This window comes from Acomys russatus, chromosome X (assembly GCF_903995435.1).
Source record: "Acomys russatus chromosome X, mAcoRus1.1, whole genome shotgun sequence".
Taxonomy (NCBI): Eukaryota; Metazoa; Chordata; class Mammalia; order Rodentia; family Muridae; genus Acomys; species Acomys russatus.
Genome location: NC_067169.1, coordinates 27,439,925 through 27,461,480, shown reverse-complemented (window position 1 = coordinate 27,461,480; position 21,556 = coordinate 27,439,925). Strand labels below are relative to the sequence as shown.

At 39.0% G+C, this 21,556-nt stretch overlaps 1 protein-coding gene across 9 annotated transcripts in view; it reads right to left on the bottom strand.

Annotated features, from left to right (window-relative positions):
• The window catches only part of Frmpd4 (FERM and PDZ domain containing 4), a 922,813-nt gene that overhangs the window by 113,236 nt on the left and 788,021 nt on the right, over positions 1-21,556 (bottom strand). For all 9 annotated transcript variants that reach the window (XM_051141492.1, XM_051141490.1, XM_051141499.1 and 6 more), the window contains one exon: positions 18,296-18,398. In XM_051141492.1, the coding sequence (XP_050997449.1) occupies positions 18,296-18,398 (103 nt within the window). The remainder of the gene's footprint in view (positions 1-18,295; positions 18,399-21,556) is intronic.

Sequence of the window (21,556 nt, the reverse complement as noted above, 5' to 3'; positions counted from 1 at the left end):
AATAAAGCCATAATGGAAGGAAATACAAAGTACAACTAAGAACACAAACCAGCAAAGAACATCAAAAGAGCTTCACTCTACACACCTTTCAATAATAACTAATTCAAATTGTCAAAGGCTGCAATACACCAATTAAAGGACACTGGTTAGCAGAACATTTTAAGAAACAAAATCCATCTATCTGTTGTCTACAACAAACTCATTTTAGCTTGAAAAACAGGGCATCCCCTCAAAGAGAAAAAGATGGAAAAAAGCATTCCAAGCCAATGGGATCAAGGAGCAAGCAGGCATTGCCATCCTAATATCTAAAATAAATACACAACTGTACTTTACCACTAATCAGTAGAGACAAAGAAGGAAAATAATATCATTCTAATCAAGGGATCAACTAATCAAGAAATTATCACAATATAAAACATAGATACACCAAACTCTGGTGCATCCAATTTCACAAAAATAACAATGGTATTAAAGAGCCATATTAACACAACCCCTCCAATAGTAGGTGATTTTAACACTTCACTTTTTCCAAATGATAGGTTGTCTGGACAAAAAGTAAACAGAGACCAAAGAATGAAATTACGTATTATGTCAAATAGACCTAACAGATAGCTACAGACTATTCCACCCAAAACCAAAGAATATGTATTCTATTTAGCAACACATAGAAGCTTCTCTAAAATAGACTACATGTAGGGACACAAAACAAACCTTAGCAAGTACAAAACAACTGAAATAATCCCACATAGTCTATCTGACCACTATGCAATAAATTTTTTAAGTGATAGCAAAGAAAACTCTAGTAAGTCTATCAACTCATAGAAATCAAACAATTTATTACTCAATGATGAAAAGGCTGAAGAAGAAATCAAAATATTCCTGAAAAAAGTTCAAGTGAAAACAGAACACAACAAAATCTTTGGGACATATTTAAAAACAATTCTCTGAGGGAACTTTATAGTTCTAAGTGCTTATATATACAAATAAATGATTTAGTGGTGCAATCCAAAAATTTTTAAAAAGAAACCAGGCTGATGTAAAAAATCTTTCATGTTTTCATTTTTGTGGTGTTTTCTTCATATGTGCACAGATATATAAGGTATGTGTATGTGGGGTGGGGTGCTGGGTATGTATGTGTGTGTGTGAGTGTGTGTGCATGCACATGTGTATGCTTATATGTGTAGGACAGAGGGCTACTTGTATAAAGTGTCATTCTTTAGGTGCTGAACATTTGAGACTGAGCCTGCCACTGGCCTGATCTTTATCAATTAGACTAGACTGACTGGTCAGCAAGCTCCTGAGATCTGCCTGTCTCTGCCTTTCCAGGGCTGAAATTACAGGTACACACCACCACATCTGGTTTTCTCATGAGTCCTAGGGATGAAACTCAGGTCCTCATACTCACAAGGGCGCCACTTTACCATCTGAACTAACTCTTCAGCCTGTTACCTTTGACTTGTAACTAAAATTTTATTTGAACCCGGAAAAATATTTGTTATATATCATTTATGGGTACTTGTTTGTGCTCCAATAGCAAAATGAAGTTGGAGACAAAATCACATAGCTTAAAAAAAGATCACATAGCTTGCATAGGCTGAAACCTCCTATCTGGTCCTTTACAAAGAAAGATTTATTGGGCTTTGATTTAGTTCCTTCTAAACCAATTTTTTATTTCTGAATAACACATGCCATGATTGTTGAATCTGGCCACCCCGTTCACACATATGACAGAACACTTATTCCTGTCATCATGTTGCTGCACTGCTTTAACTATTTAACCATCCTATTTTATTCCCACAGTCAAGCTTACTGCCAAGCTTTGGGTTCCAGTGGTCCTTCCTGGATACCAGTGTCTCAGAGACTTTTTCATCATTCCTCAAGTTATCTTTATTCTACAAGACTAGGTTTCTGGCCAGGTTCTTTTCTTTGGTTTGATTGGATGTTCAGGCTTGTGCTCAATCCCCCTACCCTACAATTTCAAGAGCAGTAATGGCAACGTCTCCTTCAATGACCTAACTGATTACAAGTCACAAAGTGCCCTCCCATTTGATCCTTAGACAAAGGCTTAGAAATTAGAGGCACATTTATAGATGAAGAGGCTAAGATCTGAGACTTAAGCAATTTGCTTAAAATCACTAGCCAGAGTGATGAAGCTGATGAGAACTATGATGATGACAACAACAATCCTGGTTCATTAAGTGCTGATCATATGCCTAGTCTGCTAAAAGCTTTTTTTTTCCACTGTGGTTTAGCTAGTTCGTACAATAGCTCTGTAAGACCTATCTTTATTTTATAGGCAAGGAAATCAGGAATTATAAAAATCAAGTTTTCCCCCCAAGATCACAGACTGTCGATTTGTAGGCATAGGAAGTGAGTTTACACTGTTCTGATTCTTACAGGTATGTTAGGTAATCGGGACTCAACAGACAGAAAAAGTACAGGAAGCACCTGTGAAGGATTTCCTTGACCGGAGTCCTGAAGCAGAGAGACATATTCTAAACACAGGCTGCCACTGGAAGATAAAAGATGATGCCTTTGACGACATGACTTCATTCTCCCTGGCAAGTTCTAGCAACAGGCTAGATGAGAACCTGGCTTTGTTGACCTTCCAATATGCATTAAAAACCAGAAGCTAACCAAAACCCCTTCAAGCCTTCAGCAGCAGATTGCTGCTGCTTAGCACCCAGCCTCATGAACTGAACAACCAATGAGTTCTCAGTTCTATTACTAGCGAACCCTGACTGGTACAATACCTGATGTGTTTTCATTAGGTTAGTAGGATGGTATTTTGAAATACTCTTTTTAGGCCTCTTTCCAACTTCATTAAAAAAAATACTCTGCCTGATCCATTGAAAGATGTTTGATCACACTGTGAATCCTGAGATTGTGTTCTTTACTGAAAAAACCTGTTGTAGTGTGCCTCAGCGCTAACACACACCTTTAATCTATGAGGTTTCTGCTTATTGCAAACAGGATTAAATTAAGTTAACCATAGGAAAATAGGTGGAACAAGAAACCAGTTGACAGAGAGTAAACACAGGAAAAATATAGAGGATAAGAGGAAGTCAGGAGCATGTGTAGAGAGATGCATAGGAAGTAGAAGGGAGGGACATTTAGTTTGAGGGGTTTTGAGACAGGGTGGAACTGGAGAATGCTTTTATTTTCTTTTGGGACATTGGCTGAGTAGGAAGTACAGCTTGGTGCTTTCTCTCCTTTTCTGAGCTAGCAGGCTTTCACCTCAGCATCTGGATCCCTAATATTTGAGTTCTTGTTAAAAACAACATTGGTTATTTGTATTTTTTTTCCATTTGTTAAGCTGGATCATACAGTATTTACTGTTTGAGGACCAAGTACTTACAGAAAGAAGTAGAGGAATATCTGGGTTTTGAGGAACTCAGGGACAATCTAGGAAGCGTATCCAATGAATCAGAATAAAGAATGATGCTCCATACAAAGGGGCAAATCCAACAATGGGGAAAAGTGGATGTCTCTGGGGCAAACACAAAGGTATAGGCTTCTCGGGGCCAATGAAAGAATAGGCATGTTCCCCATCTTCTCAGAAGTCAATTGTAGAGGAAGAACTAATTAGGAATCCCAAGACAGCCTTGTAGAATTATAGAAACTTCTTTCCTAGTCAGATCCCTGTGATGAGAAGGTCCTGGAGGAAATTACCGCAAGAGATGATTGCATACCTCAGTTTGGTCAGGAAGTTTGAATGTATCTGAGATGACAGAGAAGTGGCTGAGTAAGAACTGAAAGCAACAATTAAGGGATAGCATCGTGACCCCCTTTTTGTGCCTATTACTAAACACACAGTGAGTGGGCACAAAGGTGTTTTGGGAAACTCTGGATGATGCTCCTAAGCAATAGGTCTTTATACATCTCAGCCCAGCACTGAGGAAGGGGGAATGAACTGACAAGGCACAGGAATGTGAATATGAAGAAAATGATGGATTAGTATAGATTATGTATGAATAACAAAACACTTTAAACCATCAGACGATACGGTTGTGAGTCTTGATCACCAGTTCCACTCATGGTGCAACTCTGGCTCTGAGTTCCTGAGACCTTCTACTAAGCATCTCTTGAAAAGAATACCTATATTCTATTCTGTGGCATGATCTAACCAGGAAAAATGCACACTCTAACCAGAGGTTCATTAATTGTAATGGTTAATCTCGATAGGATTTAGAATCATGTAGGAGATGAATCTCTTGGAGTGTGTGTGTGAGGACTTATCCAGAAAAATTAACTGAGGATGGAAGACACAACCTGCATATGGGTTGCACAACATAGATGTCCTCTGAGAGACTACCCAGCATGGGATTGGGACAGATGCTGGGACTCACTGCTGGACTCTGGGTGGAGCTATGAGAGTGGTATGGAAGAATTGGGGGGATGGATGGACCCAGAGGTTTCAGGAGCCTCACAAGGAGACCATCAAAGTAGGTGGACCCAGGGGGGCCTGCACAAACTGTTGCACAACCAAGGACAATACATGCAGTAAAACTAGACCCCCTCTTCACATATAACCAATGGACAGCTTATTCTCTGTGGTTGTGGGGAGAGTGGGGACTGCCACTGACATGAACTCTGGCACCCCCTACTCGATCACTTCCCCTTGGTGGGGAGGCCTGGCAGGCACAAAGAGGAAAAGGAAGCAGGCTATCTGGATGAGACCCAAGAGGCTGTAGTCAGATGGTGGGGAGGAGGTCTGCTTCTCTCAGAGGTCTAGGGAAGGGGAATAGGGCAGAAGAGGGAGGGTGTGGTTCCAGACTGAATAAGAAGGAAAAAGCAAGGCAAGCACCAGACTCCATCTCTCTGCTTATGCACTGTGACCAGCCATGTCTACTTTCTACCATCACAGCTGGAGCTTTTCTCACTATCATACTTTCATAGCTATGATGGATTATATCCTAAATATGCAGGCCAAAATAAAGTTTTTCTTCATTAAGTTGCTTTTGTTGTGTACTTTGCCAGACCAGAGCAACGAGAAAAGTTATTTATGTATTTATTTATATTTTGCCTTTTCAGCTACTTAGAGAAGGGGCAGGCAATGAGTTGTAAATTTATATAGTTTCAGGGATGACAAAATAATAATTATCTTTTTTTTGCTTAATATAAGTAAAATGTTATGACAGTCAGCAGTGGCAAGTATATGAGATCATTGAAAACATGTCCTGATTTAAATTAGTTCTGGTTCATCAAACTTAAACATTTATTTTATACACACAAGTTGCTCAAAAACTATCATCATAATAGAGAAGGTTTGATGAAGGAGTGGGAGATGGTCATTAACAAAATATAAGGATATTAACATAATCTAGCTGAAGCCATTTTTCATCCTGATTTCCATCATTATGGGTTGTTACAGCTTTTATGAACTATGAACTCAGGTTCCTTTTGCTCCTTTGTCCTCATCAGAATGTTTCCTCACACTTTGCAATTTCTGGAACCAATGACCTTTTTCTCTTTAGGTCCTGCAATTTTCTATTGTCAGAAACATGTATACTGCAAGTATGAATTAGGGGAAACCGTAATTTGTAATGTCAGCATAGCATGGGACAGTTTCTTTTGTGTTTCTGGTGAAAGTGTTTGCTGCTCTTACTCTAATAAGGCCTTATTATATCATACATCGCCATGCATATTTTATGGGCAGGTTGTTCAGTAGAGTTCTTTGCTTTGTTATTTCACTAAGGAAAAGCGTGATGCACCTCAGACCAGCTGAAATTAGGCAGCAAAGTGACCTTCTTAATGTATTCTGCAGACACAGTGCTCCTAGAAGATGATGAGATTTGGCCTTCCATTATAATCTTCAGGAAGAGGGACTGATAAAAAGAAAAACATGCTGAGAGTCGATTTTTAGGTGGATCTTTTCTAACTGTGCTCCCCCTTCCACAATAATCTTGCCAATCTCCCACTGACTGCAACCAAAAAGTACTACTGAGTACTCCTTGTGCTTAAAAAATCTAGAATAGGAGTGTGTGTGTGTGTGTGTGTGTGTGTGAGAGAGAGAGAGAGAGAGAGAGAGAGAGAGAGAGAGAGAGAGAGAGAGAGAGAGAGAGAGAGAGAGAGAGATCTACACCAAATAGAGTGTACGTATGTGTCTTATGGTATAATACCAGCTTATAGAGAATAATTAAAGCTCTGTTATTTGGTTGGCTTCAGTGAGAATTTTGGTGTCTTCAAAAACATAGCTATGTTATATAAACATGTTTTTGTTTTAATCCGAGGTGTGGGATATGGAGTTGCTTCAGATAGTCCATAGCCACTGACTATAATTTGTTCCATGCTCTAGGAAGGGTGTGATGGCTTACTGGCTTGCTGGTTTGCTGGCTTGCTGGCTTGCTGGCTTGCTGCTTGGGACTATTCTGAAGATGAAGACTGGACTTGCCCCAAGAAACTGGATGTCACTAATTAGCAGGAAGTAGTCTAAAGAGAACAATTCAACTCCCCCTATCCCCTCTATCCTTTTTTCTCGCCTACCTAGCGCTGGGGGGCTTGGAAGGGATTGGAGTAGAGAAGAGTGGTAGATATAAGAACCCAATAAGGTAGTCAAAAAGCCTGGCTATAGGTGGCCCACCATGTAAAGAGAATTTAGCATGCTTGGCTCTCTTTAGAATACCAGGGCCTAGAAGTCTGTACTGGATTCCTTCCTTTCCTATTGTACCTTTTCCTTCTCGCTTTGACCACCAGGCAAGTGCTGTAACCTCATCTCATCTCAAGCTCCCCTTTTTGATGTAATTACAATAAACAATACTTGTTCAGAGAGCTGCTGTTAGGAATGTGTATGATGAACTGCAGGAAAGCCTTCATCCAGGAGCAGATTGAATTTGAAGCTGTTGGGGATCTTGTGCAGGTCTTGCATCATTCTGTGCTTCAGTTATCCCATCTGTGGATCAGAGTTATCCTGTGGACCCATGGACCATTATGAACACTGAATGTGTTAATATATAAAAAGTATGCACTGTAGTATTATCTAGTCTCATTACAAAGAAAGTAAAGGTTTAGCAGGTTTATCACAACATAAGGACATAGAATACATCTTGATTCTCAAACACTAATAATTTGCAATGCTATCAGTGGTTTTCTTTTCTTTCTGAAATGTCAAAAAGGCTATCCTTAAAAGTTATGCAGAGAGTTGATCTTAACAGTGGAGGTGACTTGTCCCCCACTCTTTTTTTAGAGATGTGTTTTATGAAGATGTGAGTCTTCCTACACATTCTTATTAGAATCATTATAGTAACCTCTCTATTATTAAAAACTAGTTGACATAGTTTTATGTAAACTTGATAGAAGTTGAGGGAAACTCAACTGAAATGCCTCCATAAGATACAGCTATAAGGTATTTTCTTTTTCTTTTTTTTTAATTTATCCTTCTCTCATACAATACATATAATGCTTCCCCTCCTGCCATTTCTTTCGGTTACAACCCCCCAATCTACCTTTTACCCCAGATCCATCTCTGTTTTCACCTAGAAAAGAGTGTGTTTTCCAGAGTCATCAACTGAACATGGCCCAAGATACAATAAGAACAGGCGCAAGCCCTCATATCAAGGCTGGGCAAAAATCTGGGCAAGACTACCCAGTGGGAAGAAAAGAGACTGAAGAGCAGGGAAAAGAGTCAGAGACACCCCTACTCCCACTGTCAGGAGTCAGAGTGGTGCAGCCAGCCTGTAAGGTATTTTTTAAAGTTAATGAATGACTGGGGAGGACTCAGCCCGTTGTGAGTGGTTCCATCCCTGGCCTGTTGGTTTTGGGTTTTGTAAGAAAGCAGTCTGTGCAAGCTATGATGAAGAAGTCAGTAAGCAATACTCCTCGATGGCCTCTGCATCAGCTCCTGCCTCCAAGTTCCTGAGTTATTTGAGTTCCTGTCCTGACTTCCTTCAATACTGAATGGGGAATCCTTTCCCAACCCCCAAGTTGCTTTTGGTCATGGTGTTTTATCACAGCAACAGTAACCCTAACTAAGACAGATGGTATATGAATACTATTGCTCATCCAAAAAAGTCAGTAGAATAATGATTTTTTTTTTGGCTATTTGTTTTTTTTTAATTTTTTATTAATTTATTCTTGTTACATCTCAATGGTTATCCCATCCCTTGTATCCTCCCATTTTTCTCTCCCTCCCATTTTCCCCTTGTTCCCCTCCCCTATGACTGTACCTGAGGGGGACTTCCTTCCCCTGTATATGCTCATAGGGTATCAAGTCTCTTCTTGGCAACCTGCTATCCTTCCTCTGGATGCCACCAGGTCTCCCCCTCCAGGGGACATGGTCAAATATGAGGTACCATAGTACATGTGAAAGTCATACCCCACTCTCCACTCAACTGTGGAGAATGTCCTGTCCATTGGCTAGATCTAGGTAGGAGTTTAAAGTTTACCGCCTGTATTGTCCTTGGCTGGTGCCTTAGTTTGAGTGGGACCCCTGGGCCCAAATCTGCCTTTCATAATGTTCTACTTGTATTTTTCTAGGACCCTCTGGATCCTTCTACTTTGCTGTTCTTGCATGCTTCTCTCATCTAGAGTCCTAATAGGATAATGATTTTGTCTCTTATGAACTAAAGTAGTAGTAATTAATCTTTGACTCTTTTATCACTTCACTGAGATCCACTTGATACGTATACATATATACAATTTGAAAAAAATCTATGCAATCAACTTAGTGTATCTAGGTGCTCTTATATTGGGTGCGTATAACAGTATCTTTTCAGTGAAGTATATTTTCTCTAATGATAGAATTTGAGTGAAGGTTTACTTTTTTCTCATGGAGGTATAGTCATCACAGCTCTCTTTTGGTTTCCATTAGAATAGAGTATCATTTTTTTTTCATCCCTGCACTTTCAGTTAAGTCTGTGAATCTCTTTGTAGATAGAATCTTGGTAGATCTCATTTTCTTTATTACTCTGTTATCCTGTCTTTTGATTGAAGAACTTTAACTATTTGCATGTAAATTCTTTACTGGTTGGTAAGGGTCCTTACTGGTTGGTAAGTGGTAATTATTGCTAACTCTCCCATTCTTTTCAGACTCTTTTATGGTTCCTCTGTTCTTTTCTTCCTCTGTTTCTAGTGCTGCTTTTGATTTGTGGATGCTTTGGAATAGTGCACTTTGATTTCTATCTATTTATCTTTTCTGTATTGGCCAGAAGCTTTTCTTCTGTGGTTATCATAAGGTTTACAAGAGATATTTTACACTCAGCATAATTTATTTCAAACTTATCCTTGAATTAAACTTCATACAAAAACCTCACCCATTTACTTCTCTCCAGACCCACAATTTTCTGCTACTTTGTATGAAACTTTAAATCCCTTTAAATGTTATAATTCATTAGCACATTGTTCTGGATGTACTTGCTTTTAATACTTTTATTTTTTATTAACTATTTTAATAAAGTTTATAGCTAAAAGTTATTTACTGGTACAACTTTCATCCATTTTCATGTAGTATTTTGAGAATCCTTTTATGTAAATGTGTAAGACAGGTCTAGTGGGAGTGAACTCACTTAGCTTTTGTTATCCAGGAGTAGTTTTGCCACTCTTTCATTTCTGAAGGAGAGCTTTGATGGGTACAATACTCTTGGTAGGCAGTTTTTGTTTCAGCATACACAATATAGTGCCCATTCTCTATGGGCCTGCAAGGTTGCTGATGACTAATTTACTGGTAGGATCATTGAAATTTCCTTGGATGTGACAAATTGCTCTTGTCCTTTTGCTTTTAAATTTCTTTGAGTGTGCCCTTTGGCATTTTGATTCTACTGTATCTCAGAGTAGCCTTCTTTGGGTTGACCTTGGAGTCCTTGGAGCTGCAAGAATCTGGGTTTCTATACCCTTCCCAAGATTTCGGAAGTTTTCACATTCAATAAATTAATTGCTTTATCAATTAATTAACTCTTTTGTCTTTCTTCTTCTAACATGTCCATAATGTATATTTTGTTGAATTTACGATATTCTATAGGCCAATGTACTTCATTTACCCTCTTTCTTTTTCTTCCTGTTCATTTAACTGGCTAATTTGAAACTGTTTTCAAGTTTACTTGTTCTTCTGCACAGTTGTGACTGCTGATCAATCTCTCTATTGAGTTATTTAGTTCTGCTATTTTATCAGCCCCAAGCTTTCTGTTTTACTCCTTTTCTTGTTTTGTTGTTTGTTGTTTCATTTTGCCTTGCATTTTGAGGCAGGGTCCAATATATCCCAGGCTGCAGGCTGGTCTCAAACTTGATATAAAACTGAGGCTTGCCTAGAACTCCTGATCCTCCTGTATCCACCTCTTAAATTCTGGAGTCACAGGTGTGTGCCACCATGCTCACTTATTTCACGCTTTTTGATGAAATGTTTGTATATTAAACTTACAATTTTGTTCTTGCATCATTTTCCTGGTATCATTTAGTTGTCTGTTTGTGATTACTTGCATCTCATTAAGATCCAGCAAAATGACTATTTTGCATTCATTTCCACGCAGTCCATAGAGTTCCATTTCCTCAGGGTTGCTATGAAGAGCTTCATTAATTTTCTTTGAGGGTGAATGTTTGCCAGATTCTGTATGATTCTCGTAGCCTTGAGTTGGTGCCTGTGCATTTGAATGTGCAAATACTTCTTCCCATTTTTATAGAGTGGCTTATGTAAGAAAAACCTTTTCTTGTTGGTTCTTCAGGTTAGCAGGATTACCTCTGGGATGGCAGGCAAGTGACACTGAAATTACATCATTTGACTGCTTCAGGATCTACAGTGTGATCCACGGCAGTCTGATTATCAAGGTATTTAGACAGTGTGGGTCCTGTTTAGACCCAGGGATAACTTCTTGTCCTTAGGATCTCTGTCAGTTGGACTGGGGTTTAGAAAACTTTGACACCCATAGCTGAGTTTCCAGATGATGGGCCATATATGAGGTATTCTATCAGGTTCATGGGATGGTTCTTACAAGATCGATCATACATACTACAGGTCCTCAAAGAAGAAGAAATGACTCTCAAACCATGATGAGAGTATCAGGAATTGTGTCACAGGACTACCTTTTAGTTCACAGCTAAGATCAAGATCCTCAGCTCAGCTTCTTGAGGCATAGAAAGACATGTGACTTAGTAGGACACTGGGTTAGCAGGGATTCTCCTGGACCACAGTTAGGAATAGTGAGAGGATCTATGGGACACAGTTCATCAGGCTTACTTCTCAAGGTCTACACTGACCTGTCTTCTCCTGAAGGTCTCTGTGTAGTCATAACTGTTCCCAGATTGCCCAAGAGTGGCTGAAGATAAGTCTTGGATCACATTAGAGTTCTCTTCATGGACTGAGGTCAACAGGTTTTGCCCAAAGCATGTATAGACATAACTCCTTCTAAGTCCCTTGAAAGATGGTGCTAGTGGAAGAACCATGACCAACCAGACCAGGTAGACAAAACTCTAGCAAAGTCCATAGCAAAGCATGAGTGTTTCTGGATCAGTAGCTCTACACATGATTACATCTATTTTTAAAAATTATTTCTCATCACTACTGAGCTGTGCCATAGTTTTACAAACCCTATCCATATTCCAAAGCCCCCATAAAAGTGCTTGTGTTTGTGGACGACCACTGTTGATGGAAAATCATCAGAAGACCTCTTAAAAAATATTAGCCGCCTTGCTAATAACTGGTTAAAAAACTCATTATTCTTATTTTCATTCAAGTTATTTTCTTATTAAATTAACCCTGCTGCCCTTGGGATTTATTTTCAATCCTGGAGTAATAGTTTAGAAGAAGTGAATGTCTTAGAGACCTAAGTGCTTTCTGTAGCTAAATGCTCATAGCTATAGACCAGCAAGAATAATCAACATATCAAATGAAAGAAAGCAGATGAAGCAACCATTATCTGCCTTCTCTCAGAGCCTGGAAGAAGCTGGGATAAGTCCCCTATTTCAGATTTTGTTTCTTATTGTGAAACTGGCATTTCTCCTCTTCTATGGCTGTGTTAGAGAGAAGAGGCTAGGACTGCACTGCTTTTCATTGTTACCTTCTGGTACTCTAGAAGGGTAAAAAATGGGGAAAGTATTTTGTAAGAGTGATGCTTAGGCTTTAAAACTGGAACTGCTTTCCAGAATCATGAAATAATATTCCATTTATGAAGAAACTTTGAGTAGTTTTTCCGGGGTGAAGAAAGACATCTATGACATTCTCTGGGCACTAAAATATATATCTAATCCAAGAAAACTAGTGTATCATATGTGAGATGAGATAGTAGTAGTTTGACATCACTCCCTTGAGAGACAAATTTTGAGGTTTTGTTTCAGGACAGCATCATAGGTAATAAATGTGACCATATTTGCAGCTTGGAAAAGAAAGTACTCATTGGAAAGGGTTGAGGTTTGCAGGAACAAAGGGAAGCCATTTTACAACTGTTTATCCACGCATAGACTTTTCCTTCCATTCAATGTTGATGGCTACTTTTCACCTCCAGAACCCCACTCCTCAGTCTAACCCTCTATCGTCTCCACAGAACATTTCTACTTTTTTTGCACAGTCATAATACAATCCAATCAATTTTAAGTCTCCACTCGAAGGGCAGTGGACATGCCTTCTTTATATATATATATATATATGCTCAGTGCTTTACATGATGTACATAGTCAGCGCTTAATAACTGTTGAAGTTCAATAAATTTAATTGGCTTGGCCTTCCTTGGAAGAATGAGACATGAGTCATAATACTTCTATAAGCCATTATAGTATGTACTGTTTAAAAATGAAATGTAGATGTTTTTAAGTTGTTTTTAATTGTAAAAGGTCAATGACCCCTGGGTGGTACTTTTTAAAGAAAGGATATGGTAATTTGTAAAGGGCATGAATTCTTCAAAGATATGTCTCCTCAATGACTATAAAGTATAAGTTAGTGTTAACAGCTTAGAAAACTATAAAATAAATGGCACTCATCTAATTTCAGTGCAGCAATTATAGCACTTCTTGAGATGACATGGAAAAAAAGAAATGTGGATACTATAGCAGTAAATTGGTCTCTAAGAAACTTTCATTTTCTTTGGAAAAATAATAAATGTATATAATGGAGTAGCCAAATGATAATGAAAATGATATGTAAAGAAAGAAATTTATCTGAAAAACAAACAAATAATAAAAAAACCCCAAACTTCAGATGATTCATAAGTAAGTGCTGCATTGGGGGGGGGGGTGCAGAGAACAAAACAAGACTAAACCACTTAGACAAGCAAATAGATGCCAATATTTAAGGGATGAATTTTATAGTGTTATTAAAATGATGAGTGTTTTTCTGAATTTCCTTAGTGGCTAAGAAAATGGGATATTTTATTAAACAGAAGGGGAATTTATCTTGTGTAAGATACAGACATTAAACCACGTACAGGCCGAGGAGCCCAGTAAAAGGAAGATTATTTTTTTAAGAGCTTAACTTTTAGGTCAGTACACATTATGGCAGATGGATGACTAAACTTATGGGAAGGCACATGAAACTTTTGTAATGCACGAACACTTTTATTATTGGGAAATACACTGCTTCAAATGTGGGGTTTAATGAGTTTGAAGGTATAGACTAGCACTGTATCATTGTACTTGAATTTAGTTAGCTAAAATAAAGTGTCCCATTACTTTTATAAAAATAAATGTATTGTCTGGTGATTAAAAGGCAGCATGTTTTAGGATCACATGTTTACTGTTTCAATTGTATTTAGACTTTCTGGCTTTCAACCACTAGAGGAATTCCTTTCAAATGACTTCTCTTTTATGTATTCAATGTGGGGGCTTGTCTGTCTTAATAAACAACTTTAATTAAAGTCATTGCTCATCGTACTCTAGATTGCAAGTGTACTAATAGGCTGGGGTTTGCTTCATTGATCACTACATTACCTTTACCTGGGTTCATTTATTATATAAAGCATAAGCATGCCATACAAATATCTCATAAATGAGTGAAAAATTGTTTTCTGAGGTTTCTCTTCAATAGTTGCTATTCAAATATTTGCAGAATTTTGAGAGAGAGAGAGAGAGAGAGAGAGAGAGAGAGAGAGAGAGAGAGAGAGAGAGAGAGAGAGAGAGAACTGAATTCAGATCTCCAAAGGATGGCACCATGCAGTAGGATGGCCAATCAGTACCCCTACCTTTTACCAATAAAACCTTCATATCTGAGTTTCACAGCATAGGAAGCATGTAGGTATGGGCAATGGAGAGGAAGGTCAGAAATGAATAGTAGTCAGAAGAGCACCACAGCTCACAGAGATGATCCTACCACGGGTGGTAAAATAGAAAGACTTCTATTGTCTTATTTTCCTGCTTGAACTTCATTTCAGAGGGGCCAGGACTGCCAAAGGGGAAAAGGAGGTTTTTATGTATCTGAAATATCTCATTTTGATACTCAGGTTCCTATTTTTTGTTGTTGTTGTTGTTTTTGTTTTTCGAGACAGGGTTTCTCTATGTAGCCTTGGCTGTCCTGGACTCGCTTTGTAGACCAGGCTGGCCTCGAACTCACAGTGATCCGCCTGCCTCTGCCTCCCGAGTGCTGGGATTAAAGGCGTGCGCCACCACGCCCAGCTGTCAGGTTCCTATTTTTATATCAAGATGTCTAAGAAAGACAACTTAGAGAGGGAAATATGTATTTTGGCTCATAGTTTCGGGAGCCCATGATTGAACACCCTTGTTGAATTGAGATTGTGGTAACATAGGACTTGTGATATGAATGCATAGTGTTGTGGGGTCAGAGTAGCTGGAAAGCAAATAGAGAAGTGAGCGTACTAATATTCCATCCAAGGGAATGCCTACAGTGATGGATATTTTTTTCTACCAGGCTTTCAAGTTGAGGAAATATCTAGGGCAGTGGTTATCAAACTGTGGGCTACAGCCCTTGGGGACTAAACAATCCTTTCACAGAAGTCACCTATCAGATCTCCTGTGTATCAGTAGCAAAATTACAGTTATGGAGTAGGTATGAAAATAATTGTATGGGTGAAGGTCACCACTACGCGAGGAACTGTATTAAAGGGTCATAGCATTAGGAAGGTTGGGAATCACTGGCCTAGGGTAGTAGTGAGGCATAGTTTTCCTGTGTTTTCATAGGGATTTAACTGAGAGAGGAGAGACTAGATGGAATGTGAGTGGATTGATCTAATGAGCTAGAGTCCTGCAATGGATAAAATGGAAAAAGGAGACAGCCAACTGAACTCCCACAGTCATACCTCTGTCTGCTTCCTGATGAACACACCTCTAGCACCACCAGAGATTCCTCATCATATCATCTCAAACCATAAGCCAAAATAAACCTCTCTTAGAGCTCCTTCTTGTTGAGTATTTGGTTACAGTATTAAGAAGAGTAACTAATGCCTTTAATCCCAGCACTCTGGAGGCAGAGGCAGGTGGATCGCTGTGAGTTCCAGGCCAGCCAGCCTGGTCTACAAAGCAAGTCCAGGACAGCCCAGGCTACACAGAGAAAGCCTATCTAAAAAAAAAAGAGCAACTAAAAAGAGAACCCACATCCTAAAGTTCCTACCCTCCATTAACCGTGCCATGGCCAAGTAAACAAGCATATATGCATTCTATCTGGAGGGGCCATTTCAATCTATATTAGAACATGTATGGTGTTTTAAAAAAGAGAGTGGCAGATGTGGTTTAGTAGACACAAATACAACTCCTTACTCTTCAGTTTATCAGATTGTGTTTGGCTTGTCTCTAGAAAGAAGAGAGGATGGAGCTTAAATGACATAATGTTGAAGCTTCAAACTGGTCATTCTCAGGTAAGAGTGTTTGTGGGTTCTGCCCCAGATACTATTAATGGCCAGGAAAGGAGGATTTAGCAGCACACAACTGTAGACAATGATAGTAGAAAAATAAACTTGTCTCGGTGAATTGAAATTGCTCAATACATACACAGAATAATGGCTGGCGGGGGAAATGAGGAACAGGGGAACTTGGGAATGTTTTTCCTACTTCTGACTTAGGATGCTGTCCTGCTAGCAAAGCCATGGTACAGTTGGAATGTGTGGAAAGGTGTGGCAGTAGGTTACTAAATGAGGTGTTTTAGACCCTTCAGGTGGTGCACGCCTTTAATTCCAGCACTCTGGAGGCAGAAGCAGGAGGATTGCTGTGAGTTCGAGGCCATCCTGGTCTACAAAGTAAGTCTAGGACAGCCAAGTCTACACAGAGAAACCCTGACTCAAAAAAATGAAGAAGAAGAAGAAGAAGAAGAAGAAGAAGAAGAAGAAGAAGAAGAAGAAGAAGAAGAAGAAGAAGAAGAAGAAGAAGAGAAGGAAGGGCAGGGGAAGGAGGAGGAGGAGGAGGACTACCTTAAACACCACAGTCTCCAGTCCTTGTCAATACTTTGTTTCCATGGAAGAATGTTCTTTGGAGATCTGGATGCCCCATGAGTCCCAGTATGACTTCTCCCTCAGGATTGCACAGACTAATGTAGAATGACTTAGTCTTTAGGGGGCTATTGTAAAAATATTTTAGACTGAGTAATTTATAAATAACAGAAGTTTATTGCTCACAGGTCTGTGGCCCCAGAAGCCTAATAGGAAGGTATCAGCAGGTTCACAATCTCTAGCCTCAAAGTCAGTACCTTTTGTCATCATTAGCTGGTAGAAGTAGCATGGACAAACTTTTATAATGGTCCATGTGAAGGAAATTTCCAGGGACGATGTCCTAGCTGGACTTCCTGCAAGTCTAATTTGAACATTAATGACTGTGGATAGGTTTGGATTTTACAGATCTAGAGCCAAATAACAACTTACCTTCATTTATCTTTCACCCCCTAAATAGCCATTTCTTGTCTATCCCTATGTCAGACCTAACACACAACAAGTCTGTGGAATGTCTTAACTTAGTAGAGCACTAGCTTCCACCAACTAAAAGCTATGAGTGTCATCAGACAGCATCTGAGGCCATTAATAGAGGTTTCTTGCTTTGCTATAACCTGCCTGTTTGAACTCTCCATCAATGTACTCATGTTGATTTATGAATTTATTTGTTCTATTACTACACAAACTTCATGAAACTGTCTTCATGTTGAAACATGGAATTCGAGGTAATATAAATCTACTTTCTTGGCCATGATCACTTATACTTGGCTCCAGAATAAACTACCTTTGATGTGGGCATTATATTTTGCATTTATACATATATACTCACGATTTAATCACTTTCCCAAAGGCCTCACCTCCTAAAGCTACCCCCAATAGATATTAGGCTGCAACGTATGAATTTGGATCTGAGGAGAACATAATTATCCAGATGATGGCAATAACCAACTCTTTGGAGGCTGACAGAATTTCCTTAGCACATGGACATTTTTTTGGCTTATGGTAGGACTGGGATGATTGGTCACTCTAAAATGACCACTCCTTCTTTTGCATATCCATCTCCAAATTCTTCCAATGTCACACAATCATCCCTGAAATCTTTGTAAAGTAGAAACCAAGTTTGAAAAAGAAGGGCTCCTCTGAAGAGTCCTAAAATACTTAATAGTTTTCCAAAATGCACATGTGCTTTTTGTTCTGAGTGAGCATACATGATAGAATATCTCTTCCTCAGTTTAAAGTGTTGTGATAGCTTTCACTTTAATCCTCCTTGGAGGCATCAGTTTATAATAGACAAATATCGCACCATCACACGTCTTTATCCTTTGACACCACTGTATAGGATCTGTTTGTGTAACTGGTCTTGCTTTACATGAATAAATTCCAAAGATTTCTTTTGCCCTTCAGTTCCTGAGAAAGTATAACTCAATGGGTTTTAAAGCAGATTCTTGATCAGTATTTGAGAAGTCATATAAAATGTGCTCTCTGTTGCCCAATTTAAAATATCACTTAGCAATCTGTGTCCACAATAAAATTAAACTAATAAACAAATCACATCTTGGCTTTGACCTAATTATGCTTTTGTTTCAGTTGATGATTCAAAGTGAATCCCTCAGATAAGTATGAGAAAAATCAGTGAATTTTATGTTTGTGAATCGATGTAATTATATATATATATAATTATTCATCACTTTATGCTATATTTAGCCCTTGCATTTTAATCTCCCTGATTACAGAAAAATCAATGTGTTAGCAATTCTGGAAGGAAATGAAATGCAACCTTTGCTTATAGTAATGGAGATAGGAATCACTAAAAGTATGAACCTGGTTTTTGTTTCTTTTATTAGAGATTAGCATGACTGACATTTTTGTAACATGAATGTGCAGTCTCATGATTCTGTCCTGTACTGGCCCACAGGAAGTTCTTTTGTTGACAGATAAGGCCTAAGAACTGTGCATCACCCTTTGTGAAATGGCATAATGAGGAACAGGTGAATGAGTATGTCGCCTACCTGACCAGGTCGATGACCCGCTCTCTTGGTGCAGCGCTGACTGGCTCATCATTAATCATTACAATCTGATCTCCTGGGATCAGCTTGCCTTCTGAGGGGCCACCTGGAGACAGAGGAGGGCAAAACACACAAGTGAGAATTCCTTTGGCCACCCACCTGAAAGTCCTTCTCATCATCATGACTGATTATGAGCAAATGATGCATTCAACAAAAGCAGGGTGTTCTTTGGGACCATCTGAGGACCAGAATGAACTCTGACTTGTCAAGATCTCTGGGAGTGGTACTCAGGCATCATGGTTTCTTGAAACGTCATCAGCAGGACTGATACTAGGCAATCAGTGCTTGCCACATATTCCCCCATTCGTTTTATTTTATGTGAGTGTTCTGTTTGTATGTTCATTTGTGCACCAGGCCAGAAGAGGGAGTTAGATGCCCTAGAACTGGAGTTACAAACAGATGTGAACTGCCATCTGGGTGCTGGGGATCAAATTCAGGACATCTGCAACAGGACAAAGTGATTTTAACATCTAAGCCATCTGTCTAGCTACCCTTGAGGCAGGAACAGAAGGGAGTCAAGTTTTATCTTCACCTGTACACTTCTGCAACAACCCAGGGATGGCTAGATTTGAGGAAAACTGCATGCATTTGTTTCTTTCAAGTATAGAGACAGCACATGCAACCTTAGGGTGTTAGAAAAGACTTCTTATCAGATTTATATGTGTGTTAACTATGCTTGGGACAGGTTTAAGGAAGTGGGGGCATCTTCTGTAGATTTGGTGCTAATTGGAAGTGGGAGGAGTCTCATCATAAACATCTAATTGATTGCTAAGGAGGTTAAATGAAAGAGCAGTGGGGCTGGGAAGATGACTCAGTGGTTCAGAGCACTGGCTGCTTTTCAGGGGACCCTGGTTCAGTTCCCAGTAGCCATGAGGAGGCTTACACACAGTTGTCAGTAACTTCAGTCCCAGGGGATCCAATACTCTCTTCTGATCTCCTTCAAGGCCACCAGACACACAAGTAGTATACAGATAGGCATGCAGGCAAACATGCAGAGTTATTTATTTCATTATATAAAATATATTTTATTATATATATATATATATATATATATATATATATATATATATATATATATATATATATATAATGAAAGAGACCTAGCTGTTATTTAAGTTTTTAAAAATGAATTTGCCCCTATGTCAGCTAACAGAGGGATGTGATTGATCAAATATGTAACTTCAAGTGTGCTTTGATGTTTGTGTCTATGCTCACACGCCCTGATCTATCATGGGTAATGTCATTGTCTGTTGTTGACATTTGGTCAAATTGTTTATGATCAATTCAATAGCTAGAACCAGCTGTGATGGCTTGACAGTCCTAGATGTCAAAGGGTGTTTCACTTTTTTCATTATATTCCTAAGGAGGGAGTAGGAAACCAACGTTTCTTGGACAAGTAGGATGCCCTGGGTTATACAATATGCTTTACTTGGTAACCTTCCTAAATATTTCTATGATTCCTGGCACAAAATGAGAGAACTGAGCTGAGCAGTAAAATAATAGACATGAGCTGGGCACACGCCTTTAATCCAGCACTTAGGGAGGTAGAAGCAGGCAGATCTCGGTGAGTTTGAGGCCAGCCTGGTCTACAAAGCAAGTCCAGGAGAGCCAAGCCTACACAGAGAAACTCTGTCTCAAAAAACATAAAACAAGCAAACAGAATAGGCATGAGGGTGTGATTAGATCAAATGCATGCAAGTTCAGAGAGGCTGACTTCTCTTCTGAACTTGTTCTCACAAAACAAGACCTAAAGCCACGTCTGTGTGAAACACACAAGTGTATATATTTTAAAAGCTTGAGCAATTACTCAAATGATTAAACTATTGGAATTATTCTTACATTTGCAGCTGGGTGCAGCTACTTCCCAAATACTGACATGGTGCTATGTGGTACTATGTAATTTTCACCATATTTCCAGAGACGCAGCACTGGGTGGTAGGTACAGTTTAGAATAGTGTCTTTCTAATAAGCTCACTTGACATATGTGCCACTCAAACTATGCCATCAATTTGTACTTCTGGCAAGTGAGAAAATATGAAACTTTAACAAGCATCCACATAAGTGATAGAAAACATTTGTTTTGTAGATCTGAGAACCGAGAATTAGTGTTTGTCCATAAGGAATTCAGAAAGAGCACTTGAGAAACCTATTCCAGCTGTCGGATTATGTGCTAACAGCCACACCTATTCAGTCAAGCAAATGGCTCCAAATCAAATGCTAGTTAAACACAGAAACAATTTAAGGGAAGCTGTTTGAAGGGTGGATATGAACTGTTTTGGTGAGAACACTACTCTCAAACAATGGGACATTTTCTTAGCTTTCACCTGTCAGTTTTATCTGTTTGTTTGAAGAGACCATGTCTTGCTACATATCTCAAACTGTCATGGAACTCACTATGTAGCTCAGGGTGGTCTTGGATTTAACAGTTATCCTCTTAAATTATCCCCATGCATTCTGGTAGTAGTGACATGATTTACTACATTCAGCTGATTTATGCCATTATATCTAATGGGAATATTCTTGGTTAGCTTGAATAAAGAACTCTAGAAGAGGCAACATACCAATCCTTCCAAAACAGGAAATAATGGCCTCCTTCAGAGAATTATTTTATGTCCTTTGCTCTGATGACTGTGTTGTGTCCTATAGAAAATCTGGTCACGTCACAAATCACCTGGGACTTGAGTAGAGTCCCTTTTATGATAGACAATTTATTTGGCCAACATTTTCACTCACAAAAATAACCAGAAGAAGGATTCTTTGACCTCTGTTTTCACTTCTTTTCTATTCTCCTCAAAAATGTTTGACAGTAGGTGTTATAGTGCCTCTGAAGCTATGAAGAGTTCAGGACACAGAGCTCTTCCCAATGTTTTCAATGTCTGCTTGTGTGCATACAGAATTCTTCTGTGCTGTATGCTCACCTCATCTATGCAAATGTCTCCCAGAAGTAGGAGTTCAAGAGTTCCTTCAGCTTTCTTTTCTATACTACCAAAGTATGTGAGTTTGTGTGTGTGTGTGTGTATCTATATTATAAAACGTAAAAAGAAGCCCTCATATTTGGAAAATGCAATCCTCAGTGATTTCAAACTCAGCATTCAGTCTCAAAATAAGATTCCATCTAATGCATACAAAGCTCTAAGAACAAATTAAGGAGTTGTATGGTGGGACAGCTCAGAATAAAACACTCTTCTCAGCCCCAGTTAAAGT